The sequence below is a fragment of the Candida margitis genome (genome assembly GCF_024628925.1).
Source record: "Candida margitis strain CBS 14175 chromosome Unknown scaffold89, whole genome shotgun sequence".
NCBI classification, from domain to species: domain Eukaryota; kingdom Fungi; phylum Ascomycota; class Pichiomycetes; order Serinales; family Debaryomycetaceae; genus Lodderomyces; species Lodderomyces margitis.
Window position 1 is genome coordinate 1 of NW_026261823.1, and position 27,053 is coordinate 27,053.

A 27,053-nucleotide genomic window follows, 5' to 3' on the forward strand; every position below is an offset into this window, starting at 1 on the left:
TATTTCTCTATTGCTTGGTATCTCAGTAGACCCCACAGAGCCTTCATCTGCATTCTTTTCAAATCTGGCTGCTTCCCCTTCCGCCTCACGAGACACCTTCTCATTTGGCATACCACCAAATCCAGAGTCCTTCTCCAGTCTCTTTTTCTTCTGCTTCTTCAATGAACCCCTCAAGAACAACACAATCTCACCTTTTTGCAAAGACCCTTTATTGAATTCAGTAAGGGCAATGTAGACAAATAAGAAAAACACAGCAAATCCGACGGTAATACCAAAATTTCTCCACTTGTGTGCATTGTAGTATTCATAAGCCAAATCAACATAATCAGTACCATTTACAACATCAGAGCCAGGTTTTGATCCTACTGCTGAACATATCCTATTAACCTGTGCAATGTTTTGATAATTAGGACCCGATGGAACAAATTGTTCACATGCAAAGTCACGATTGTGGAATTCATTAACCATCAACGATTCAAACACGTATCCAACAGGGTTGATGTAATTGATCCACCTCGACCATCCTAACATATCTGGCGTGGGGATAACAAAACCAGTAAAGATAATCATTGCAAGCAAAATAACGGTTGCTGGGGTTAAAGCTTCGGCAATCGAATTGGACACTGCACCGATAGATCTAAACATATGTGACATAACTAAGGTACACCAACAACACATTAACCAGTAGAAGAAAAACCTTCCTGGATTTCTTCTAAAATTAACCATAAAGTAGAAGACAAAATTAAACGACATGGACATCAATAGTTTTGTAGGTAACTCGGTTATGATACTGGCTAAAGCATCCGCAGATGGTCGATAAAGCGCATACTTTTTGTGTTTCTCAACGATTGGTCTCGCATCGAAAAGTGCCAAAATCTCCAAAAGCGATGAAAATGCATTGAACAACACTGCCAAGAACAAACCTGCCCCTCTGAAGTAAAATGAACCCGTATTTGGCTGCAAATTGTAAAAAATCGATGATAAAATAAGTCCCATAACCAATTGTCCAAAGATCGAAAACAACGTGATGGACGGATCACCTTTGGTTCTTAGCCAGTTTCTGTACATCAAATTCTTCACCTGCATTCCAAATGACACAGTATATGGAGATGCTGGACGAATGTGGTCTGATTGTCTTGCTACGTGTGATTCATGATATAATTGCTTGGTATTTTTGTTTTCACATTCAGCAAAGTGCTCATCAATCTCCTTGGTTAAAGCAGCATACTCAGGCGAGCTCTTCCATCTTGATTCAAACTCCTCTGCAGTGCGTGGCACTTTATCTTCAAATCCTGGGCGTGGCTTCCTTTCGGCTGGGTTGGATAACGATGTTAAGAAATCAGCAGTGGTTTGTCTTTGTGGGCAATCCCACCCCATGTTGACGAAAAATTCTTTTGCTTTATCGGCGCGACCAAAAAAGATTTGGTATCCCTCGTACAACACAACAACCTTGTCGAATAAGTCGTATGCATCTTGCGAGCACTGGTAGATGGCAATCAAAGGGGTGGTATCCAAGATTGCAGCTGATGTCTTCAATGCTCTGATGAACTCCAATGCTGTGGCTGAGTCCAACCCTCTGGTGGCATTGTCCCAACATTGGATATTAGCTCCGTTCAAGGACGCCTCGGCGATAGAAACTCTCTTTCTTTCTCCACCCGATACACCTCGAACAAAGTCGTTACCAACATTGGTGTTCTTGGTATGTAACAACCCGTAAGTGGCCATGTACACATCGGCCATGTGCTCTGCATACTTTTCCCTGTCCACGTTTTCACCTCTATTCTGCGGCGTTCTCATTCTGGCTGCAAATTGCAAAGTATCCCCTACCGACAAATGTGGGAAATGGACATCTGTTTCAGCTGAGTAGATCACATCGCCTCGGTAGTGTTTGGTAATCTCCTTCTGCGTTAATCCATCGTAAGTTATCTTTGACTCCTTGCCGAGATGGAAACCGTATGTGTTGACAGCGATGGTCTTTAGCAATGTAGAACACCCAGCACCTGGTCTTCCCAAAACAACTGTAAGCTCTCCCGGTCTCATTATAGCGTCCATATGTTTCAAAATGTCAAACATTTTCGACTCGTCTTCTTTTTTCAAGTGGGATAAAGCCTCCGTGGTGAATTTCCAAAGAGCGTTTGTCACTGTTGGTTGGTAATCTGTATCATTTGCTGTACCATAAGCTCTCAAGTCTCGATAAGCGACACCCAATTTCGAAGGTTTGTAATAGTCNTCTCTGTCCACGTTTTCACCTCTATTCTGCGGTGTTCTCATTCTGGCTGCAAATTGCAAAGTGTCTCCCACCGACAAATGTGGAAAGTGGACATCTGTTTCAGCTGAGTAAATGACATCTCCTCGGTAGTGCTTTGCTATATCCTTTTGCGTTAATCCATCATAATTTATTGTGGTTTCCTTTCCGATGTGGAAGCCATACGTGTTGACAGCAATTGTTTTCAACAACGTAGAGCACCCAGCACCTGGTCTTCCCAAAACAACTGTAAGCTCACCTGGTTTGATAATCGCATCCATGCTCTTGAGAATGTTGAATTGGTTACGCTCGTCATTGTTTCTTAAAAAGCCTATAATCTCGGTGGTAAATTTCCACACGGCATTGGCAACTGTCGGCTGATAGTCTGTATCATTTGCAACCCCGTGTGCTCTTAAATTCCTATACGCAACACCTAAGCGTGAAGGCTTGTAGTAATCCCTCTCTGTTTCAAACAACTTCCTTTGATTCTTTACCCAAAATTTAGCATCAAAATTATTTGAATTAGGGTCAAGTCTCTCATCCATTTCTAAGAGGGGATTCACCCCAGGGACTTGAGACATGTGAGTTAAGTACCTCGTCAACCCTTGTGCAGAATCGTTATATGCACTTGCCAAGTATTGTACTTCTTGTTCATCGAATCCTTCATATGCCCCCATTGCCAGGGATGACAAGCTATCGAGCTTGTTGAGCGAGTCGTCTTTCTGGTCCGAATTTGAGTCAGGCATTGCTTGTTTTTCAAAGAACATCAAATTTTGACTCCATCTTTGATTGATTTTATATAGTCTGTGACTAAATGCACCTTTTTTAGTGAAGAAGAAAATTCGGAAGTTGACTAAACTCCGATAAATACAGTTAAAAGGGCTATGTCTACGGGAAACGGAAATTGGCTAGCTTACGAGGCCGTGGACTCTACTCTGGTCCTCTATGGTACCACTGGTACGACAGAGTGTCTTGTTGGTTTTTCCCGCTGTGCGGTAATTGCGTTTTTCGGAAACAATTGCACGGCTGGGTGAGATTTGTAGAGTAACCACAAATGGATATGGGTGTGTAACGAGTAAGGAGTCAGGTATATCCACTCTTCTTCAAGGATAGTCCCCTTTAGCTCAGCCTCGGGTGGTCACAACCTGTGAAATTAAACATTTCGGAACTTAGTTCTCTCCCGTGTTTCCGCACACGCCGATCTGCGGAGAATAAGCTTTGGCTGTGTTTTAGATTGGCTAAAAAGAGCTTAGAGGCTACACTGAAAGTCTAAATTTTGCTTCTATTGATCCAAACTACTCATCAAAAATGTTGAAAGGTGTTTTGTTGAATCTCTTTGTACCCTCCTTTCCTTCCAACTCGTTCAATGCTTCAAAGTCCTCCTTTGGTAAAGTAAATGTCTCAAAGTTTGAAAGAATTCTCTTTTCATTGACCGACTTGGGAATCACGATTGTGCCTCTCTGCACTGCCCAGGAGACAAGAAGCTGGCCAGGATCAACACCATTCTTTTGAGCAAGCTCTTTAACCACCTTGTTCTCCAAAACTGGAGCCTTGTCAGAACCAAATGGCGAGTAAGCAGTCAAGCAAATGTTTTTGCTCTTTAAATAGTCAATCAACTTCTCATGGTTGAGCAATGGGTGAGTCTCCACTTGATTGATTGCTGGTACAACATCAACTCCGTCAGCATTCAACAACTTTTCCAACTTGTTGATTGTGAAGTTGGCAACTCCAATAGCTTTAACCTTTTCACCCTCCTTGTAAATCTTTTGCAACAGCTTCCATGTTTCAACATAGTCTTCATATTTCGATGGATCATCAACTTTTGAGTCGGTATTTTGCGGCCAGTGGATCAAATACAAATCAACATAGTCAAGGCCTAAGCGTTTCAAAGATGCATCTAAAGCCCCCTCAACGTCCTTATGGTCGGTGTTCCACAATTTTGTAGTGACAAACAATTCGCTTCTTGGGATTCCTGAATTTCTAATAGCTTTTCCGACTTGGTCTTCGTTCTCATAGAGCTTGGCATCGTCAATGTGCCTGTAGCCATTCTTTAAAGCAAATTCGACAGCTTTGTAACCTTCGTTGTTGTCGACGGATCTCCATGTGCCCAACCCGACAGCTGGAATTTTGGCTCCGGTGTTTAAAGTGTATTCTTTCGTGCTTGGTTTCAATGTTGCTGGCATGATGGTTGTTGAAGTAGAGTAGTATAGCTTGTTTGAAGTGCGAATGAACCCTCCTTTATATTTTAAAATTGTGGCGCATTAAACAGCAAGCTACTTTTGATTGCTTTGCCACAGAAATATATGTAGAGCTTTTGCAACTTCATCGGCAAGGATCAAACTTTGTGCAAGTGTTATTGTCTCAGATTATAATTGCTCTGTAAAGAAAAAGAATTTGATTGTTCTTACACAAAAGCTTTGCACTAACCCGGAGTTCCAATATGGGTCTACTACTTCAAGGCATGCTTCGACTTGTGTCTAATGTAGGCGCCATACTTACTGAAGAAGAATGGCACTGGGATCATCAATGCACCCAAACACCCCAACAAGGTTGCTGCCCACTTTATGGTTAAGTTGTCAAACATTTGTTGTGTGAAAAGTGGAAATGCAGCACCAAATCCTGATCTGATAAATGTCAACCCCGCCAACGCAGTGGCTGCTACGTATAGATAGCAATCAATTAGATAGGTCATTGTTGGCAAAAAAATCAACATTAATCCGTTGCCAATGAAAAATGCTCCAATGACTGGAACAATCCAATGGATATGCTGAGGGTAATCACCAGTCCAACCGAGCCAGAAGAGGCCAATGACAAAGGTGACTGCGCCAATCATCACCGGTGGCAACCGCATTTCTGGAACCGACATTGTGTTTGTTCGTTCAAACATTCGATTATTCTGGATTTCAAAAATAACATTGATTAAGGTACCTGAAAGCACTCCGAGCAACATTGACAAATAGGGCAACTCGGCCACTCCTCGCGACCAGCCGTATCTCCCTTCAAATATCAATGGGATGACACTTAAAAAGCTGTAAAGGATTCCGTAAATGAATGAGTTGTAAAGGCTGATTAGGAAAACAATTGGCTCGGTGAATAATAGCTTCAACGGTTTGAGGATGCGATCAACGGCTATATCTCTCAAATTTAATGACACCTCCTCATGTGGTGCGTAGATGCCCCAATTCCCCGTCTTTCTTCGTAGCAACTCGGCTTTTCTCGCCAATAAAACGGGGTGGTATGTTTCTTCAAGCACGAAGACGTTACATGCCAACGCCAAGCAGCCTATGATCCCAGACACGTATGAAACCCACCGCCAACCCAATTTCTGATTCTTGATTATAAACCCTCCTATTATAGGCGCCACCATGACGCCACCAAATAAGATGCTTCCGAAACACGCCATTCCAATACCTCTTGATTTAGCCCTGGTAATATCAACCATTATTGCCGCCAGAACAACAACCGGTGCACTTCCCAAAAAGCCAGCAAAGAATCGGCATAGCATGATTGTTTGCAAATCTTTGGCCGTAGCCGTTCCAAACTCAAAGCAGACATATCCAAAGGATGAAAGAACCATTACCGGTTTCCTTCCAAAGACCTCAGAAGAGGGGCCGTAAATGACCGGCCCAGCGGCAAACCCAATGATAAACAAGGCAGTCCCCAATTCAGCAACGGCTGTGCCAATGTGAAATATTTCCTTCAAATCCTCGTTTGTAGAAGCAAACATTGCAGAACCCATTGATAGAGAAAACGTAGAAAGGCCAACTGCAAATGTGTACAAGGCTTTTTTGATAATGGAATAGTTGTGGGGATGATATGGGTCATTCTCTCCATTGAAAGCGACACAGTACGGCGACCTATCTGGTAATTGTGGTGGTAGTAGTCTTCCTCCTCCTAGGGATGGCTCTTGAGTGGTTTCACGATTTATCTTGTAGGATAGTTTTTGGTCGATAAGCGGCGCTATATCATGGCTCCCTGGTTGAAGCATTCGGGTACCATCGAGTGTGAACCACTCTTGGTTTTGTTTTTTTCTTGCACGTTGTGTCAAATTAATATTTCCGATGGCCTGCGGAGGGTAAGTGCGCGATCCGGAAAAAGATAAAAGCGGGTCGCTTATGAGTTTTCCCATCTATCGGAATTGTAACGTCTCAATGCATTGTCTTCGGAATCCGTTGGGAAAGACTGTTGAAATCTCTGGTGTTGAAAATACTTCATTGGAACGAATTCTACTTAGTATCTACATAGCTCTCTTATAACCTCCAGTTCTTTGGTTTCTTATCACTGAATGCCAATAGCCAAAGATATCCTAGACATATGGCAGATGCACTGAGCAAAACACCATCATATATGGCGGCATTCGCGTAGTCTTCCGGTTTTAATCCAGTGCCGCTAATCAATACAGCTCCAATGGGCGATCCAATCATCACCCCAATGCCTCTAGCACAATACATCATGCCACTTAACTGACTATACGAACTTATACCAAAAAGTTCAATCAAGCAAGGCGGTAACAAAGAAATTATCGCTCCTGAAAACACACCGTACAACACAATCAAGCTTATAAATGTGTCCTTTACTGCTGGTAGCCAGAGTCCAAATATGACAGCTGCTGATAAAATACTGCATATCATCAAAGTGTTCATCCTCCCAATAACATCAGCAATCATACCGGTAAACACCTTTGAAGCGGCATTGATTAAGTTGCTTATTCCAATAAACAAGGCTCCTTGTGAACTTGAATATCCCAAGGAGACAGCATACTTTGACATGAATATCAAAGGCATCAAATATCCAGCAGACTGTAGAAGCGATCCCATCAATTGTAAAACTACTTTGAGTGATTTCAATTGACTAAAGTTCAAAATAGCATTTCCGCTTCTGAAATTAGGCAATTTTGGCTCAACCACCATAAAACTAGCCGCGCCTGTGACACCAAGGTTCATAAACCCCAAAATTCTAAGCCCCCAACGCCATCCAACTTGCTTGATCAAATACTTGGTTAAATTAGCCATTGCAAATGCCCCAACCCCAGTCCCCGAGAATAACACACCACTAGCAAGACTTCTGTGTCTATCGAAATACACGGGCCCACATACAACCGGAGGCAAATAAACTATCCCACCACCAATACCTTGAACAATCGAGCACAAAATAAATTGATAATAGCTCGAGCAAAATCCAGTGACAATTATCCCAATGCTCATCAAAACGCATCCAATCAACATGACGTTCCGTGGGCTTAGGTGTAGCATAAGCGCTTTATTGAAAATGCCGCAGATGTAAGTTAAGGCCGTACTCACTGTACCAATTATGGATATCTTTGCATCCGAGTACTCGGCAAGTGGTCCTGTAGGGGTGCCGTAGAATTCCTGCAACACCCCATAAGAGAAACCAATTCCAAACACCATAAAATTACAAAGAAATCCAGCGACAACAGCAGAGATGCCAAACTTATTAGCTGAAACAGCATGGAATAATCTTGTTGGTGGATGCTCAGGTGGCAGGACTATAGACATTTCCTCAAAAGGGTTACTAGCCCTTTGTTCGTTAGTATTTGGCCTTGAAGTTGTATACATACTTAGTTCCAACAGTAGTCAAGTCTTTGCCAGTTGAAAGAAAAACGAAAGAAACGAGGATGTGTTTTGGCTAAACCAGCCATAAGCTTTATGTCTTCGATTTTGTGTCGTTGAGTCATCTAGAAATTTTTTTAATGAATCGTTGTAGAATCTTTTTGTGTGGTTAGGACAATTTGCAATCCACATTCTGAGAGCACCACTAATAGAAACCCTGACTAGTTTTTTACTCGCTGTTATTCGATTAAGTTGTGAATGTCACAATACGTTATCTACTTGTTTATCTCTTTTTCATTATCTTAAACCGTCTACTCAAAATAGACAATATCTTGACTGTATTCTGTTGCAAAATTTTATAAAAACAAACCTTGAAATAATTGATAGCACTAACACTATAGTCTAAAGCTTTACCAAGATCGCAAATATATGGAGCTATCCATATATTTCTAAGAATTATGCTGTATTAGCTTTATAATTTGCTTGATGTTGTATGTGTCGCGACATCCAATGCGACTTGTATATAAACGTTTGTAGAATTTGGGCACGCGCCATAGTTAAGTGCTAACAAAAAAAAAAGTTAGGGCAGCGACTACACAAGTCCACCAGTTCTGGTCTTTGGGCCTTTTGATGGTCTCTATGTGTAACTACGAATATATAGACAACGATAAGCCAATAAACTGATGTCTTTTCTAATAAAGATGTTCAGTTGTGGTGACTGTCGTTTTCAAATTTTTATAATGCAAATTGAGAATCTTTTTTCTCTACATAGTTAAGAAACTTATATACACTTTGGCTAAAAGTTTGGGCAAATCTACTGTTGAGACATACAGTCTTTTTATTTTTATTTCATACGAGTGCGACATACATAATTATTCATACCAATGCGATATTTATTATTCAATCTAAAACGACATAACTTTTCATACTATGACTTTTTTATTTTTGTTCCTATGTGATTTTGTTTTCTATTAGATCAAAATAAATTCGAACAAGACATGAACTTTAAGCTGACATTACACACTGATAGATACGTAGATGGATTTGGTAATTGCTTTACTTTGGAGCCAGACCGGATGAATTTGGAAAGTGAGATAGCTCCATTGGGGGCGTGCTTTAGTTATAGTGACTACAATGAAGCGTTCCATCCAAACGAGAGTGAAGTTATTAACCTGCAATCTGAAATGGAATGTGATGACGTAGATGTGGATTTAGAGGTTATCTCTGAACAAGAGGAAACTTGTAAATGTAAAAGGGGTCCATACAGATACTACTCTGAAGCACATAAGCAAAGATTCTGGCAATTGGTTATCAGTATTATACGGAAATATGGATGGTCGAAAGTAGGTGAAAAATCTGTGCTTAAAGTTCCTATAACCAGAGATCTCAATGTATCATTTTTAGGTGCCATCTCTTCCAAAGGAAGCGTTGATTTGAAGGTAAGAGTTCCAGCACAAGTTGCCCCTAACAAGAAGAGAAAACTCGGTTCCAACACTACAATTTCGGAAGAGAAGACAAGAGTTGGTACCACCTCCAAGCATTTCTATGCATTTGTAAAGTCCGTGCTTTGAGAAATCGGAGCAAAAAGGGCACTTAAAGAGATCAAGTACTTGATACTTGACAACGCAGCCATCCACAAGCGTCGGGATCTTGAGCTATTAGTAGCACTGAGTGGAATGGAGCCAGTGTTTTTGCCTCCTTATTCACCAGAACTAAATGCCATTGAAGAGTTCTGGTCCGTGTGTAAGCCAAAGGTTAAGCGGTCAAATTTAACTAGAAAAGAACAGTTGACACCAAGGGTAAGACAAGCGACAGCACAGAGATCTTTCTAGAGTACAAGTTCCCAAATTAATGAATAGGAGGGTGACTATATTTAAGTGGAGAAAATAACTGCAAATCCTTTGAGAAATGAAAGAAAAAAAGACGAAAATCAAAAAACTTACAAGTAAAGTCATGTCTTGTTGTTATACAACGTTCACATTCCTATTCCTTAGTTTAACATCATCGGGCTCATAAGTCAGGACAGATATGCTTTTATTGTTCTGGGTAGCTATGTGGTATGAACTAATATGTCGCGTCGGCATGAAAAATTATGTTGCATTGGTATGAAAAATCTGATTCGATCGTGATGATTTTATACATAAAAGTCGTGTATTAATGCCTGCCTCATTCACCCTCTATACTGTTATACAATGTATGGACCTATACTTATACACAAATATCATTTTGTAGACTCCACTTTAACCCCACAAATACTCCTCTATTACTTCTCTTTTGTAGGGTGTGTGTGAAAATTTAGACCTTGCTTATCCTTATTCAAATATCTCTTTTCCTTAATATGTAGTGTGTGAACAAAATCATGTCGTGTTGGTATGAATTATTATGTCGCGGTAGTATGAATAAAAATTAAAAAGGCTGTACATGAATTAGTTTGATTGATAACTTGGGGTTTTCTAGGTTTTCGGTGCCGTATGAGTACGACAATCACAGGAGTAATGCAAATATCACGCCATTAATCACATTGGCTAATTTTTTGAGTAAACCTTAATAACTGTTGCAAAATGGAAACTTAGATTCACATGATTTGAGGATACAACACAGAATAATATATAAGGAGAAGGATTCCCTCCTGAAATTGTATAATAAATTTTGTATATTTCTCTTGCAATATTAACTAATCGTTGTATCATATTAAAAACCAACTGCCAACTTAACTCAAAAAATAAAATACAACGACTAAGCAGAGAGTATGGTGGACGGAAAATACATAATCAATATAATACCAAATGGACAAAAAGAAAGATGATTTAAATGAACAAGAATTGTGGAAATTCAATAGAATATTGCTTACGATAACAATACTAGTGTTGCTGTTTATCGGTATAAAACAAGCGTTGTATATTGCTAGAAATGACAATACGACATGTTTACAAGACGTTCAGCATGGTGGTCAAATACTGACTGTAAGCCTGGTATCACTTGATAAACGTAAATTAGCTGAAGTGAATCATATGACATCAGAAGTTAATAAGACCTGAATGGTTTGGATGACGGCAACGATTTGATTGAGTATTTGAATGTTGAACTAAGGAATAAGTGGATGTGGACATCTTTAGTAGTTGGTGGGATAATATTGGCAGCAGCAGTGTCTCTTGCAACAGTCTGGGCTCTTGCCTTGGTAGCTGGGGGTTTAGGTAGAATAATATATTCGATTGTGGTTGGAGTGAGTGCTGTATTGGGTGCAGTAGGCACGGTGGGTTCTACTGTTACTAGTGGAAAGAGAGACATCTACAACAACGATTGGCAACATGAACAATTTATGGTGGTTGACGCAATGAATACGACATATTACTTCTATGATGTATTACAGATTCATGGTAATAGTGTTCATGAATTATTAACTAAGTCAATTATTAACCAATATATGGCTTTTACAACTAACGGGACAGGTAGCGATAATGCAGGAAGGTTATTAGGCTATAGGGATAATGGAACACATTTCATACTAACAGAACAACACTATTCTATAACAGAATTAATAGATGACATAGTGGATCAGATCAACACAATGCTGTCTGTATAGGAGATTGCTATGTCAATAATTTGAATAACATGCATTTAATGAAAAGAACAAATTATTTTCAGGTAAATTGGGCAAGCTATAATTATGATATATTGTCAGAGGAATATCAATCGGAAACAAGGTATTCAGGTTTGAATGGGCAACAAGTAATAGACGGAATAAATCAAGGATACCTGAGAAATGGAAATCCCGACACATGGAAGTACTGCATATGCATAGATGGTGACACTAGCGGGCAATACAATGACATACCAAATAGAATGGGTATGACGGGAGAGCTATATTTTAATACATATGGTGGAATAGATGGTTATTGTAATAACGTGCATTGTGGTGCACAATGTAAAAGCGATGGCTGTACATGAGTTTGTGCAATCATTGTACACCCAACAAGGTGTAGTGCTACAATAATAATAATCTAAAATAATAAATTTAAATAAAACAACATAAAATAGGTACATGGACTTTTAAGGTGGTGATAACAGTTATAAGGGCTCTATATTGCAGCGGTAGTACTGTCTAATGCTCTTTGTTAATCTATATCAATTACTTTCTATATCGGACTAGTTCAATTAAGATTTGTGAAAATATTTAGATAAACTATGGAAGAACATTCAAAATGGGAAACTAAATGACACACAAATTATACTACTGAGATCATTTAATGCATATCATATTAATAGAAAGTGTAATGGAGCTAATGAATTTGTTGGATTGATCTAATCACTGAATTCAAGTGTTTATTGATGGGGGTAATTCGACTGATGTAAGTGACCTGCATATATGACACTCACACTTCGGAGGCGAATGATTTCAATGCCATTTATGAAACTGTAAAACTCGAAAAATAGAGAAATTAAAAACGACACAAGAGAAAGTAAGCCGGTGTACTGTTTTAAGGTCAGTGATGCCTTCTCTAAATATTCCTTAGCCCAGAATTCAGTCTGATTATTTTGATTATTATCAGCGTTAATACTTAACTAAAACTTTAAAATTATATTCCTGTAAACTTATATCTCTATATTGCGAATGCAAATTACTTATTTATTTATTAATTGTGCTTTCGCATATGTTCCCTTTCGCTCAAATGTTGTGTGCGGGAAAGTGTAACCTACCCCTTTTTTTTACATGCTAAATAAGGGTCCTTTTTCTGGGTTTTTGTCCCCAGAAGAAAGCTCGCATTTTTTAAAAAGTGAATAAAGTTGCGAAAATGGTCAAAAATTGCAAAAAAATGGCCAAATCCTTGGTAGCGCAAAATTTTATTCTTTCTGATGCGAACTACTCTGTCTAGAGCTCACCCCATTTCCGTACAGCATTTAAGTTGAAATTAACATAATAATTAGGTCTAGTCTAAACCAACTATAGGTCGATACCAACAAATCAAAAACAAAAACAAAAACAAAAACAAAAACAAAAACAAAAACAAAAACAAAAACAAAAACAAAACAAAAACAAAATATAAAAATATTCAGCGCGAACATATGAAATTGTTGCACTATCTGTCGACCTAGCTACAAGACACTCTACTCCGTCTTTGCCATAGAGTCAACCTAAAGTACGATGCAAAAATAATATTTAAATAAAAATTGTGGTGCCCACTAAATAATTTTGCTGCAACGAATGTCGACTTAACCTCATCATATCATCGTATTAGATTAGTACGATTTCGTTCTAGTGTCGACGTAAAAACAAAATTGTGTAAATACTTTAGTTCGTATTTACACCATTATTTACCAACCTTACTTTAATTTTTTTTTTACCTCAATTTAAAAGAATTATTATTTTAGGATCGCGGGTGGGACAGAAGTGAGGTGGAGAAATCAATGGTCTCTGATCATAATTACTCATAACAAAGAAAAATGCCTAAAATTCTAAGCATTCAGATTTCCATTTCTGTAAGTGGCATCCTGATATCTTTCATTTAAAACACAATCAACCTAGATCGACATAATTCTCTGAGCATGTTCAACGTTTTCTAAGCAGAGATAACGTTGTTTTGTCGTTTAATTTGATTTATTAGAGGTGACCCAAAAAGGAAAAGGTCTATACTATTTCTAATTCTACCAAATTTAAGAGTTTTGGTCTCTCACCAATTTCAATTCTAGTAAGTGCAAGCGAACAAAACGTATATATATATATATATACATGTGTGAAACCCGATTTCTAGCTTCCCCGCTGCAACATCAATCTAATAATATATTAGATAGAAAAAAAAGATTTGTTTTTTTCCAGTGCGTAAACCAATGTTCTTACGAAGGAAACATTGGGGAAAGTAACTAAATAGTTTCTTTTCTTCATGGAGGAGGGGTGGACTTTTTGTGGAGGTTTGAAATTTCTTTCTTTTTTTGTTGTTGATTGATCTTTAATGTGGATAAAAGTTGTCTCTGTGTAAGAATATAAAAGTCGGCTCAAATTCCGAAAAAATGACCGGGCTGACTGACAGAGAAAAGGAGCGGCAAGTTATCAGAAAATCAAACACTGGCAGTCGAAACAACTAATGACTGATAAAAACAAAATTGATAAAGACGCCAGGACTAACAAACGACCAAGAGTGATATTGGCATGTAACAGATGTCGTCAAAGAAAAACCAAATGTGATGGTGGACAACCTACTTGTGGTACTTGTGCCAAACGTAATGCCGAATGTGTTTATGTTACTAAGTATGCTCGAGCACATGTGACTGTAGAGTATGTGAGACAATTGGAAGAAAGCTTAGGTATAGCTTCCAAAACTAACCATGAGATGTTGTCTCCCAGTATCAGCAACATGATTTCATCCTATGATAGATATTCAACGCAACGCACTCCCAGTGCACACTTATCGCCCCCACCACAAGAGTTACCCCCAAATCAATATCAACATCGTCATCGAGGCTCGATTGAAAGTAATGTAAGTAATGGTCACATCAAATGCGAGTATACAGCTACTTCTGTAACTCCTTCAAGTTCAATTATGACAAACAATTCAACCTCCAGTGCTTTCAGAAGTTGCAAAGATTCTACTAGTGCAATGGGTGCAGGGGAAATGATCAAACAGAAACGTGGCAAAGATAGAGATTATTATGGTTCTTCAGCAGCAATATCATTCATGAAGGATTTATCTAATATTATCGACGGTCTCTCTAGATCAGATGGTTTAGCCACGGATGATGATGAGACAGATAGATTTAGACAATACAAGATGTCTCGATCAGATCCAATGTCATCAATACCTATCTCCGAATTAGAACTTCCACCTAGGACTCTTGCTGACCTTTATATCAAAAATTACTTTGAATTTGCCTATAGTTTGTACCCATTTGTTCACAAACCAACCTTTATGGCTACCTATAAAACTTTGTGGAGTACCAAAACTGGGGAAGATCAGGATATTGATGAATTATTCTATTCAATTGTCAACATCGTTTTTGCATTTGGCTGCCAATTAGCACCAGCTTCTCAAAAATTAGAAGATAATTCTGAGCTTTATTTTGAAAAATCCCAGAAGTGTCTTCGATTTCACTTAATGAACAGCGGTTCAGTCTTGTTGGTTCAAGCATTATTGTTAACGGGTCAGTTTTTGCAAGCTAGCTCTGGTCTGGCTGGTTGTTGGAATATCGTGGGTTTGGCAATTAGAATTGCTCAAGGATTGGGATTACATCTGGACCAGAATTATGCTTCGACAAAGAGTCTAATTGATAGGGAAATTAGAAAAAGACTATGGCAAGGTTGTTTGTTAATGGATAGGATAGTTTCGATGACAATGGGGAGACCAATGATGGTAACATACGAATTTGAACAAGGAGAAGTTCCCTTATGTGTGGATGATGAATATATTAAAGATGATAAAATTTTGCCGACGAATAAACCTTCTGAATTGGGATTTTTCACTCAAACGATTAAATTATATAACATTCTTGCTGATATTTTGAAATCTGTTTATTCTAATGATCAACTTGATGAAAACCCACAATTATTACTGAATATTTTCAAGTTTGAAGATGGACTAAATGAATTTACAGCGAATCTACCTAGTCACTTACAATTTAGTTCTGATTTACAAAAAATGATGCCATTCGAACGACAAAGCATTGTGCTACATATCAGAGTTCTCCATCTCAAAATACTGCTTTATCGTCCCGTATTATTTTCAAAGTCATCTAATCATAAGAAATTTGACTCCAAAGGTTCTGAGTTATACACTTCAACGCAAAGGTCAGTTGCTTTACTTTGTGTTAATTCAGCGATGGAGCTCATCAATATAATTTCCAAATATCGTGCTGGTGATATTGTTTACTTGCCAGCACACTGGTATAATGTGTTCTATATATATACAGCCGGTACAATTCTTCTTGCAGCGAAGCTACAGGTCACTTTACATAAAGATATCGATATGATTGTATTTGAAAGAGCATGGAACTTAAGTTTAGAAATCCTCCGTTCATACACTCAACAGTCTGAATCAGCAAGTCGTTGTTTGAAGGTTTTGGAAATGATGGGGAACAAGGTTCATATATCATCACAAAGATTGGCCACACAAGCTAATACTCCAGATTCAATGAATAATGACCGAATTGATCATGGAAGATTACATAAAAATTCTATATATCCCTTGCACGATTACAGTCCAAGTTCTACTTCATCAGAGGTTCCTACAGATGTGCTATATTCTTTGCTTTACGATACTGCTGGTCCGTTTGGTGGTCCATTCCACTATACAGATGATATGAACGCCTTTTACTTACGATAACTAGATCTTTGATCGTATAACGAATATATATATTTCAGCCAATAATAATGCTCGTAGGCAACAGTTCTTTCTTTTAATAGACCTTGGCAAAAAATCTGCCCCACTTTTCCCCCTTTTTTCATTTTTGTTTCCATCATGTTGCACAATAGTGTTTATAAATCTCGTGCAAAATCAGTGTTATTGTGGTGTTGAATAGACTTGTATCATTATTTTGTAGATTCATCCGAAAAAATAATTAATAAATCTTACATAAAAAATATTCAGCTGCAGCCGGAACTTCATTCCGCCGAAGCCCCCTCACTTAAAACCATTGTCTCATCAGCGGAAGCTACATCCGTTATATTTACTTAGATTCAAATGAATTTCTGGGGAAATTATTCTTGAATTACTGGGGTATAGCTTTTATAATTTGATCTCAAAATATATTCTCTTCTTTACATCTCCATTTCTTTGCTAACTCAATAGAATAAAATATGTCATATGCTGGTTCTTGTCTCTGTGGTGAAGTTTCATTTAAACTTATTGGCGAGCCATCTCGTTCCTTTGTTTGCTATTGTGTTGATTGTCGTAAAGGTTCTGGTCACTTAGGTCAATTCATAAGTCAATATGCCACTGATAAGGTAGAGATTGATGATAAAAACGGTAAGATTGCTGAATATGTTGTTCAAAAAACCAAGAGTGGTCATCCAAAGAGAAAACAATTCTGTAAAGGTTGTGGCTGTACTATTCGTACTTTACCAATGAAGTTTAATGGTGAAGTCAGTATGATTAGACAATCTTTAGTAGATGATAACTTTGCAAAGTTAACTCCCCAATTGGCCATGTTTGGAGACGAGAAGAATAGTTTTACTGAAGATGTTAAATCTGAATTTTATTAGAGTAACTGTGTATGTATTTAGTCGATTAATTAACGTCACATCACCTTGAATCTTGTTTATCTAACATTAGGAAATAACGAGGGCTATTTTAAAGATACTGGTAACTAAATAAACTACAATAGGGAACTGAACAAAGTACAGATCAGTATCTAAGAACAAATCTGAATTATATTTTTGGTCCATATTGATACTAACTGTTTTACAGAGCTTTTGAAGCAATCCCGAATAATTTTATATCCATTATATACCTGTAAATTAAAACTTATATAAACATCCGTTTTCTTAAACAAAGTCCATCTTGTTAGAAAGAGTACCAATCTGAGAAATCTCCACTTCAACCTGATCATCGTGTTTTAAGTACTTTGGAACCTTCATACCCATAGCAACACCACTTGGAGTACCAGTCATGATAACAGTACCTTGTTCTAAAGTAGTAGATTGAGAGATGAAAGCAATGATCTTTGGAACGTTAAATAATAAATCATCAGTACCAGTGTCTTGACGAACTTCACCGTTAACTCTGGTGGTTAATTGTAAAGTAGCTGGGTTGGAAATCACTTGAGAAGAAACTAATTGAGGACCTAATGGAGCGTATTTGTCGAAAGACTTGGAGAAACACCATTGAGGAACACCACCAGCGTGTTTTGGATCTCTTTGCCAAGTTCTAGCGGAAACATCATTACCAGAGACGTAACCAGCTACATAACTTAAAGCATCTTCTTCCTTGATATCCTTACCAGTCTTGCCAATAACAACACATAATTCACCTTCGTAATCACATTGGTTTTCTTGAGCAATCTTTGGGATTGGAATTGGTTCACCGAAATCAGCAACGGTAAATCTTGGTTTATAGAAAATAGATGGGAATGGTGGAGGGGTTCTCCCACCTTCTTGGATGTGCTTCATGTAGTTTAAACCGACACATTTGATAATTGGAACTTCATCTTGGGTTAATGGGCCTAACAATTGCTTAACTTCTAAGACTTCGTCAGTAACAACAGCATCTTCAAAGATATTTTCACCCTTGATAACTTTGGCCTTAATGGTCTTACTTTGTAAGAATTGCTTACCAACATCGTATTCAGCATCAGTGACAATTGGTTCACCTCGGTAGATCTTACCATCGCTAGCAACAAATCTAATTAATCTCTTCCAAGCAGTAGTCATTGTTATAGTGTAATATATAATAAGTAGTTTTAATGATGTAAAGGAAAAAGGAGAAATTCAGATGAATTGAAATGAAACTATGGATTCTGGCCCGTATTTATTTGAAAAAAAAGAAATATCCTTCCTTCATTGAAACTGGCAATGAAAACCTGTGGGCAGATGTCGGCCCAATTTTCTTCTACTGTGGATTCCTTTTAGAGGGGATAATCAAATTTCTATTACTCAAGTCGGGAGCAATTTCCGTTCCTCTCGATTTACCGAAGAAGAAAAAAATCGGGATTGATCCGCTCTCGTTTTTTCTTTTGAGGTTGCAATTTGGTTATTAGTGCATATTGGAGTTACTTTTTTACATCGGAGTATCTAACCGAATTATTTTAATTGATTTGGTGGGGTAGATGACATATCCAAACGGATGGGGCCTTTTCTATGGAGACTAAAATATTTGCTACTTAGGACATAGATGCCGAAATACCGATGAACGGAACCCCATATCGGAACATGACAAGAATATAACTTATAAAAACGTACATCGCGCTCCTCTTTCTTAAATTTCACAGTTTATAGGTAGCAATACTTTATTAATCATAAAATCATTTACTATGGCTCCAGTCGAAACTTCTAATAACAAAAAGGTCGAATTCTTAAAAAGTTTGAAACCAGAAAATGTTGAACCATTATGGACCGTTATGTCTGCTATGGTCCCTCCTGTACCAAAGCCAAAGGCCGTTCCAACTGTTTGGGACTACAAGAAGTTAAGACCTTTATTGGTTGAGTCTGGTCGTTTAGTACCAACCGAAGAATCCGAAAGAAGAGTATTAATGTTGATTAACCCAGCCTTAAAAGCTCCTCAAACCACTGATACTTTGTATGCTGGTTTACAGTATATCAACCCCGGCGAAGTTGCTCCAGCTCACAGACATTCTGCTTTTGCTTTAAGGTTCATTATTGAAGGTGATGGTGGTTTCACTGCGGTAGAAGGTCAAAGAATTTACATGGAAAGAGGGGATGTCATATTAACTCCAAGATGGGACTGGCATGACCATGGTAAGGAAGGTGATGGTCCAATGATTTGGTTAGATGGTCTTGACTTGCCAATGTTCCAATCCATCCCTGTTAACTTTGCTGAACACTACCACGAAGAATGTTACCCAGCCGAAACTGTTGCTGAATCTAACATTAAGTTCCCATGGAAGATTACTCAAAACTACCTTGATTCTGTTGAAGGTGACTATGCTGTCTTTAATTATACTCAAGGTCAAAGTAAGGCCCCATTGTCAACCATTCTTACTGCTCAAGCTGAAAGAGTCAACGCTGGAACGTCAAGTGAATGGCGTCAAGAAAACTCTTCATTTGTCTACCATGTTTACGAAGGCACTGGTTACACTGCTATTAAGGAGGACAATAGCGAAGAAACAATTTTAAGATGGGATGGTAAGGATACTTTCTGTGTTCCCGCTTGGAAGAAATTCAGGCTTGTCAACAAAGGTGCCGAAACTGCTTACCTTTTCTCATTCAATGACTCTCCATTACTTAAGAATTTGGATATCCACAGAACTGCTGCAAATTAAACATGCTTAGTTTCTTTTGATCTATTTTAGTTTTTAGTTACAATCTGGTTAAGTATTTAAAATGCAGATTGATTTATATGTTTTCACTAGGTTTTATTAATCTTTTGATTATGACGTACACTGTATTCGTGGAACATAATTTGATGTAGATTTCAGGCGTGTTAGGTTAACTAATAAGAATATAGTAATGTTATGAGATACCCTCTTTTGCTTTCACCAGTGACTTAACTTGGTAAGAAACTTTCGAGTTTTATTGTTCTTTTGATTTTGTATACCGATCTGTTAAATAACTAGAACTGACATAAACTCCACATATAACCATAGAAAGTCATTCTCTGACTTCAAGATATAAATACAATATTACTACAATGCATATATAGTGACCTCAAAAATTAAATATTTAGAAACTAACCAGAGCTCCCTCGTCCACTATAAACTATATATAATAAATAATCTATATTTATTTATGCTTTGGTAGCACATCTAGCACCTACAATATGAGCCAAAGCAGTTGGCATCCAATCAAACAAAAGAACAAGACCACACATCAAACCAGCTGAGCCAGCAAAGTTGAGGTTTTCAAACATATGTGGAAAGTAGAAAGGTCCCAAGAAACCGTAAAGAGATCTGACGAAGTTGATGTATAAACCAACATCGCTAGCCTTACCAGGGGCACTATCGATAGCAAAGGTAGTAATAACAGTTGCGACAATATTATTACCGGCAGCGGCAATAGCAGCACCAATTAAAGGTTTAATGGACCAATTACCAGGTGTAGCCTTGAATAAGAAGATACCCCAGATAATTAAACCAACAAGAACCAAGATGTAACCATTGTAACAGACCCATAATCTGTCAACGATGACTCTTTGACCATTTCTCTTGGCAGTACTTCTCTTCATCCACCAATCGGAAAGCGGACCAGCGAGAATTTCCCCAATTATAGAGCCAATTATAATGGAAAGGTATTGTAAAGACATTTGTTGAGCATTGAGGTGAAATAATGGGACCATAACTTGGGGCATTTCGACAACCAAAACAATGTTAGCATAGCAGAAAGTGACGGAAGCAGCAATGACAGCTATGGAGACATTGAAACTAGCTGCTTGCTTTAATGGTCTAAAAAACATTTTCCAGGAGAATGGTCTAGAAGAAGATTTTCTAATACCCATGATTTTAAGTAAACCTGTGGAACAATATTCTGGACTAGTTCTAGTGTAAACTGTTTCCCTTGCAAATATCCATAAAATAAATTGGGCAAAGTTCATAAGAGCAAACACAAAGAAGATCCATTTACTACCAGCATGTTGTTGAATAAACCCAGTAAAGAATGGACCGCCTGGAGTACCAATAACCAAAGCCAAAGACCACCAACCATTTTTCTTACCTCTTTCGTGGGAGAAAGCTAAATCACCAACAACGGATGAACCAGCAGCCGTAACGGTAGAAACGAAAACACCGACAAGAACTCTAGTAGCCATTTGTTGACCATATGTAGTAGCAAACCCACCACCGATATTTAAGATACAACAAGCCAAAGCACCAAAAGTAACAAAGAATTTTCTTCCATATGTATTCATCAAAGGAACCCAGAATAATGGCAACACACCAAAGATAGCAATTTGAACAGAAGTAAAGTAAGCAGCAGTTGGAAGATCAACTCCATATTCTTCTGCCATAGTCTCAAAAGCAGGAGTTAAACCAGCAGCCATAAAAGTAGATGAGAAAGTACCAAAGGCAATTAACAATATTTCGTAATTTTTTTTCCATGCAGGCCAGTTAAGTGGATCCTTAGGATCGGAAGATGGTAAAGGATCTAACTCGACAGTACCATGTCTCTCCATAAGATAGGCATAAAGTTCTGGAGTGATTTGATTATGTTCAAGAGGAACATTTTCGATCTCTTCAACTTCATAGAGGTCAGCAGCTTTTTCGATATCAGCAGTAGCGGTCGATGTAGTAGTCATTGTTAGTAGTACTGTTTAATTACTTGAGTTAATACTGTTTAGAAAAATTGATTGCAATATTTCGAAGCCAATTTGCATCTATTTATAACAATGCATCATTGACTAAGCATGTTTGTTTTATGTAGCTACGCTCAATTATATCTTCTTGCAGCAAAACAATACATAGATCTAGATTTCTGCATAAAGGCTTATAATCTCCTCACACTTTTGTGAAGTATTTTTTGTATTCGCTTTTTTTATTTCCCCTCTCAGTCAGCAGCTTTCCCTGACTTATTTTCCGATGTTTTTCAGTCTGGAAAAAATGAATCATCGGGTTGGTTTCCTTTGGTGATTGTTGAAAATAAAAAGAAATTCTGAATTGAAGTCCACGGGATTTGCTCCCGTACTGAGACTTATAGATACTGGGGTTTTGTGATAGATCCAATGTTAAGACAGACAAGTAAGTAAGACATGGCGATCATATAACTTAGCTCCTTTATTATTATTGTCTTTGTTTTACTGATATCGATCTCTTATTCTTCGAAGAAAATCCGTCGAAACGACCTCTATTTGTTAAGTGTAAAATAGGAATCGACTTGTTTGTGTAACTTTATGCAAGTCTAAAGTTTTAAACAATGATTACCGAATCTTATTTTCTGTTTCGTGGTTTGAAGTACCAAAATGATTACAGTTAGTCGTTTCAAAGTTACGAATGGAGAACTGCAACTAAACAAACTATTTAAATTACATCCGGAGAGATGATTACTTCTAAAACTAATAATACCTTCTTATATCGAAAAAGCAAAACAAAGAAGCTTACATCCAATTAAACCTACAAAAATATTAATGCTTGAATCATTTAACGGTAAGCTAACAAAGAATCACAAAGATATCTGCTTCAATAATATCTGATGCAGGATTAGCAGTTATTTTTAGAGGTTTACCTGGAATGGTCAAAACAATGATATTGCTACAAGTGGCTGCAAGTTCATAGAAATTGAAGATTCAATGGTCCGGGCATCGACTTCACATTTATTTACAAAAAGCACTACTAAGAATATCTCTATGTAACATAATTTGTAAGCTAGCATTGTTGCTAATGGAATGGGTAAAACTTTTGGGGATTTTTGGAGCAAATGACTTCCACGTATGACTCGTAAAGCTCAGAGCCACATACTTTAGAAAGATGTCAGCTAATAGTTTTCTACTCAGTGGTTACCCCCGCCTTTTTTTTGACCAATAAGATTATTTCTATTTTAAAAACAGTATTTTTCTAAAATGCTCTTATCCCTTGAGTTGCAAGTATTGGCGGAAAAATTCCCGACGCCTTATATTCAATTGAATATCGGGATATCAAGAAAGAAAAAAAGAAAAAAATGAACACAAAGGGGTGCTTTTAAATTGGTTTGTGTATAACTGAATAGTTTTCTGAAGTATTACGAGAAACAACAGCGCCTCCATTGCCTTATCTTCAATGTTAATGGGGTTAGAATAGCCTCATTTAGTTAAGTATGTTGTATTTAGGTTGCTGAAAATTAACATTAACAAAATAGATGCTTCACAACCCACTGAGTTTTTGAGCATTTCCATCGAAACCAGATCCAAAAATGGAAGAGATGGGCTTACCCCATCTTGTTATAGAAATCTTCAATGATCATATCGTGTCGTAACTATTAAGAACGAGCAGAAAGTAAACTTATTTAATCTGCCAATAAATAATGGAAAGCGAAAGCTTAGGCTGCCACTTTACGAAAACGGATGCAAATCCACCCCTCCTAACCAAAACTACAAATAGACTTTATTTTTTCGGGATAGCCGCCGACCCCTGCCAATCTAATTTATTTTTTATTATTACGAACCTGTCAAAACTAATACGGATCGCAGACCCGAAAAAAGAGTTGGATTATTTTTTCTGAAAACAATGGCTACCCCACTTCGGTATCAGGATGTTCGCTGGATCGAAATAAAATGAAGGAAGCAGATTCCGATATACATTGAGACCTGGAATTAGGTTCCGAAAAATTTTCTCAATACCCATGCATAAGCTAATTTTGGTACCCCGTTAATTAAAAATACCGATGAGGATGCCTAATTAATATGCCTTATATTTGTTTTACCGATCTTTCATTGAGCTAATGATTCCAAAAGAAACCCAAGATACGTGTCTAATTTTTTTTAAATAGTACGAAGCTTTATATTATATAAGCTTACGAATCCACTTTTATTTTTCATTCTACCCTCCCTTTCATCATCATTAGTCATTTACTAATTTCGCCTATACAAAGTTTTACAGATCAAATAAAAAAATGGTTTCCTTTAATGTTATTGTCTGCGGTGGTGGTTTAGGTGGTCTTGCTGCTGCCATTGGTTTGAAGAGAAAAGGTCACAAAGTCACAGTCCTCGAAGCATCTACTGCTCTTAATGAAGTTGGTGCTGGTATTCAAATGCCACCAAACTCTGTTAAGATTCTTAAAGAATATGGTATCTTCGACAGGTTTGAAAAATATGTTACGAGACCAAAGAACATCATCTTAAGAAGATATGATACTGGTGTTCCATTATCTACCACTCCGTTAGATCCAGATATGACTAATGCTTACGGTAACCCGTACTTATTAATTCACCGTGCTGATTACCAAAGATTATTATTTGAAGCCGCTGTTGAACTAGGTATTGAATACAAAACTGGTTGCAGAATCCAAGAAGTTGACCAAAATACCGCTACTGTTATTTTAGAAACCGGTGAAAAATACTCTGCTGATTTAGTTGTAGGTGCCGATGGTATCAGGTCTAGAGTTAGAGATACTGCTGTTGTTCCAGAAGAAACTGTTCACCCAACTCCATCTTCCAACTGTGCTTTCAGAGCTACTGTTCCAAAAGCAGAAATGTTATCTGATCCAGCTATTTCTCACTTAATGACTGATGTTAACTCCAACTGTTGGATCGGTTACAGAAGACACGTTATGGCTTACCCTATCAGAAATGGTGAAATGTATAACATTGTTATGTCCCATCCGGGCCAAGCTTCTGTTGGTAAATGGAATGAACCAGGTAACGTTGAAGAAATGAAAAACCATTACAAGAACTTTGACCCAGTTGTTTGTCAATTATTAACCCATGTAAAGACCGTCTTGAAATGGGTCTTGGCTGATTTACCAAAATTACCAAGATGGGTTTCTCAAAGCGGCAAGGTTGCTTTAATCGGTGATGCTGCTCATGCTATGTTACCCTACTTAGCTCAAGGCGCAGCTCAAGCTATTGAAGATGGTGCTACTTTAGCTGAAGAATTAGAACAGTGTGTTTCTACTGATGATATCCCAAGAGCTCTCCAACAATACCAAAAGAAGAGAAAGAGAAGAGCCGAAACTATTCAAGCTGGTGCTAGTAAGAACGGTGGCATTTGGCACTTACCAGATGGTGATGAACAAGAAGAAAGAGACGCTTTGATGAAGGCTAGAGACGGTCACAACCCAGATCAATGGTCCGACAGAGAGTTTCAACAATGGTTATTCGGCTGGAATGCTTTCACTAACACTTTTGTGTTTAAGTTATAAGTATAACACATTGGGCTTGGTTTATCATTTTAGTTCTCCATTTATATATTATATGGGTTTCCATTTTTTCATGCATAGTATTGTTAGATACCTCTACTATGATTACGATTGAGGTAGACACATTTAACAAAACATTAGCTTTGAATCTCAAATCATTGTAGACTTGGCTAAACCAACAATGGCTTTTCGAAGATAGTGTTCTTCTAATTAAGCATGTTATTTGAACAACTAGATATGTTATTGTTTTTTTTTTTTAGCCCATAGAAATAAACATTTTTTACTTAAATGCATCTATTTCGTTTTTTCATATAAATCTACAAATGTGTAACCATATTGGTGATACAATAAAAATAACTGGTCTAAGGAGTTGACTCATTGCTTTCACTAGAGTCTTTATTTCCATTCGTTTTATTTGTGTTAGCTTCGGTTGTAGAATCATCACTTTTACTGCTTTTATTGACTGAAGCATTACTTTCACTAGCTTCGAAATTAATGGCAATAAATCTCTTGCAAATTTCGTACATAGCATAGGATTATTCAAAAGGGCCATAGCGGTTCTTGCCATTGCCTTCTTTTTCGAAGAATCAGTAGCAATTGCAATTATTAAATTTCTAATAACCAATGTAACCTTATATACATATGTTACCAAAACATGGGCACTCCCCATACTTAAGCGCTAACAAAAGCAAAACGCCGGTAACGGTTGAAAAGCGTGGGCAAAAACGTTGGCAAGCACAAGCACATTGTAAGTCCACCAGATCTAGTGTTTTAGGCCTTCTTATGGTCTCTATGTGTAGCACAAGTTTGTGCAGTTGTGGCATCTGCCCCATTTCCGAAATTTTATAGTTTAAAAGACCGGCAAGTCTACCCTTCTACTGTGGCTGATTGTTTCCTCCATACTCTTGTTTAATCTTTTGACACACACTCTTCCTATATGCACCAGTTGATCTCAACACCTTTTTTCCTGCATTTATTGGTTCACTTTTGTTGATGCTTTGGTACACACATTGGTGCAACAAGTTTATACACACATAAAAGTACAATCTACAACACAGTAACAGATCAATACATTACATTGACTATAAAACTATTCATTTTTCACAAACACCCTTATTTGAGCTCATATGAGTGAGTAAATTTATATAGAAATAGGTTATCATCTACAATTTTTTGGAGTTGGAGTATACTGTTGTGGTTTCGATTGTTTTGACTTTGTTTGTAGATGCACTCTCCCTCTTCCTCTTCCTTTTTTATGTAATTGAGTAGCACTTTTGATTCTAGTGCAGGAAAAAATAAATAAATAAGCAATTATGTAAGACTTGTGTAAGTACCAATAAGTACACAGTATATAGAGATGAATCGATTTTTGCGGTGATAGTGAGAGTGATAGATGGTCTAGATTACGGTGGTAATATCATCTGGTGCTATTACTTGGTCTATATCGATTACTTTGTATGATGGTGTGGTTCAATTAATTTTTGCAATGAAATACGGACAAACTATAGAGAGTGTTTCAAAAGTTCAAAATAAAACACACACAAACTAGACTATATAAATATTTAAGATTAGGATATATTATTTAAGGACAGTATAAAGCTAATGGAATCATTATATACGTCTAACCGAAGTGTTTGAGTATTATTGTTTGGAATAGATTGACTGATGTTGGTGACCTGCATATAATATACACTCTGCGGAGATAATTTGTTCATGTACGCATTGTACACCATATTGCGTTGTTATTATATAGTGTGAGGTTCGGATGCAAGACAATAGTGAGGTTCGGATGCAAGACAATAGTGAGGTTCGGATG

At 37.6% G+C, this 27,053-nt stretch overlaps 13 protein-coding genes across 13 annotated transcripts; 7 read left to right on the forward strand and 6 right to left on the reverse strand. All coding sequences in view use genetic code 12, as the record gives it.

Annotated features, from left to right (window-relative positions):
- On the reverse strand, positions 1-2,991 carry CANMA_003266 (uncharacterized protein; the record flags this gene model as incomplete). The annotated part of the gene is made up of 1 exon (XM_051815425.1): positions 1-2,991. A coding segment is annotated over one exon (2,991 nt), but the record flags the coding sequence as incomplete, so codon positions are not given.
- A 549-nt stretch (positions 2,992-3,540) lies between these two features.
- CANMA_003267 (uncharacterized protein) lies at positions 3,541-4,428 on the reverse strand (the record flags this gene model as incomplete). Its single annotated transcript, XM_051815426.1, has 1 exon — positions 3,541-4,428. One exon carries the CDS (start codon positions 4,426-4,428, stop codon positions 3,541-3,543), a length of 888 nt encoding a protein of 295 aa, XP_051671116.1.
- Positions 4,429-4,694: 266 nt separating this feature from the next.
- CANMA_003268 (MFS transporter) lies at positions 4,695-6,233 on the reverse strand (the record flags this gene model as incomplete). The annotated part of the gene is made up of 1 exon (XM_051815427.1): positions 4,695-6,233. The coding sequence occupies one exon, from the start codon at positions 6,231-6,233 to the stop codon at positions 4,695-4,697; it is 1,539 nt and encodes a 512-aa protein (XP_051671117.1).
- A 262-nt stretch (positions 6,234-6,495) lies between these two features.
- Positions 6,496-7,821, reverse strand: CANMA_003269 (uncharacterized protein; the record flags this gene model as incomplete). Its single annotated transcript, XM_051815428.1, has 1 exon — positions 6,496-7,821. One exon carries the CDS (start codon positions 7,819-7,821, stop codon positions 6,496-6,498), a length of 1,326 nt encoding a protein of 441 aa, XP_051671118.1.
- A 992-nt stretch (positions 7,822-8,813) lies between these two features.
- On the forward strand, positions 8,814-9,386 carry CANMA_003270 (uncharacterized protein; the record flags this gene model as incomplete). Its single annotated transcript, XM_051815429.1, has 1 exon — positions 8,814-9,386. The coding sequence occupies one exon, from the start codon at positions 8,814-8,816 to the stop codon at positions 9,384-9,386; it is 573 nt and encodes a 190-aa protein (XP_051671119.1).
- Positions 9,387-10,601: 1,215 nt separating this feature from the next.
- On the forward strand, positions 10,602-10,853 carry CANMA_003271 (uncharacterized protein; the record flags this gene model as incomplete). The annotated part of the gene is made up of 1 exon (XM_051815430.1): positions 10,602-10,853. One exon carries the CDS (start codon positions 10,602-10,604, stop codon positions 10,851-10,853), a length of 252 nt encoding a protein of 83 aa, XP_051671120.1.
- A 62-nt stretch (positions 10,854-10,915) lies between these two features.
- Positions 10,916-11,398, forward strand: CANMA_003272 (uncharacterized protein; the record flags this gene model as incomplete). Its single annotated transcript, XM_051815431.1, has 1 exon — positions 10,916-11,398. The coding sequence occupies one exon, from the start codon at positions 10,916-10,918 to the stop codon at positions 11,396-11,398; it is 483 nt and encodes a 160-aa protein (XP_051671121.1).
- Positions 11,399-13,895: 2,497 nt separating this feature from the next.
- Positions 13,896-16,127, forward strand: CANMA_003273 (Zn(II)2Cys6 transcription factor; the record flags this gene model as incomplete). The annotated part of the gene is made up of 1 exon (XM_051815432.1): positions 13,896-16,127. One exon carries the CDS (start codon positions 13,896-13,898, stop codon positions 16,125-16,127), a length of 2,232 nt encoding a protein of 743 aa, XP_051671122.1.
- A 473-nt stretch (positions 16,128-16,600) lies between these two features.
- On the forward strand, positions 16,601-17,005 carry CANMA_003274 (GFA family protein; the record flags this gene model as incomplete). Its single annotated transcript, XM_051815433.1, has 1 exon — positions 16,601-17,005. One exon carries the CDS (start codon positions 16,601-16,603, stop codon positions 17,003-17,005), a length of 405 nt encoding a protein of 134 aa, XP_051671123.1.
- Positions 17,006-17,287: 282 nt separating this feature from the next.
- On the reverse strand, positions 17,288-18,172 carry CANMA_003275 (uncharacterized protein; the record flags this gene model as incomplete). Its single annotated transcript, XM_051815434.1, has 1 exon — positions 17,288-18,172. One exon carries the CDS (start codon positions 18,170-18,172, stop codon positions 17,288-17,290), a length of 885 nt encoding a protein of 294 aa, XP_051671124.1.
- A 599-nt stretch (positions 18,173-18,771) lies between these two features.
- Positions 18,772-19,740, forward strand: CANMA_003276 (cupin domain-containing protein; the record flags this gene model as incomplete). Its single annotated transcript, XM_051815436.1, has 1 exon — positions 18,772-19,740. The coding sequence occupies one exon, from the start codon at positions 18,772-18,774 to the stop codon at positions 19,738-19,740; it is 969 nt and encodes a 322-aa protein (XP_051671125.1).
- Positions 19,741-20,204: 464 nt separating this feature from the next.
- CANMA_003277 (uncharacterized protein) lies at positions 20,205-21,707 on the reverse strand (the record flags this gene model as incomplete). The annotated part of the gene is made up of 1 exon (XM_051815437.1): positions 20,205-21,707. One exon carries the CDS (start codon positions 21,705-21,707, stop codon positions 20,205-20,207), a length of 1,503 nt encoding a protein of 500 aa, XP_051671126.1.
- Positions 21,708-23,992: 2,285 nt separating this feature from the next.
- CANMA_003278 (uncharacterized protein) lies at positions 23,993-25,240 on the forward strand (the record flags this gene model as incomplete). The annotated part of the gene is made up of 1 exon (XM_051815438.1): positions 23,993-25,240. The coding sequence occupies one exon, from the start codon at positions 23,993-23,995 to the stop codon at positions 25,238-25,240; it is 1,248 nt and encodes a 415-aa protein (XP_051671127.1).
- Between the last annotated feature and the right edge of the window lie 1,813 nt (positions 25,241-27,053).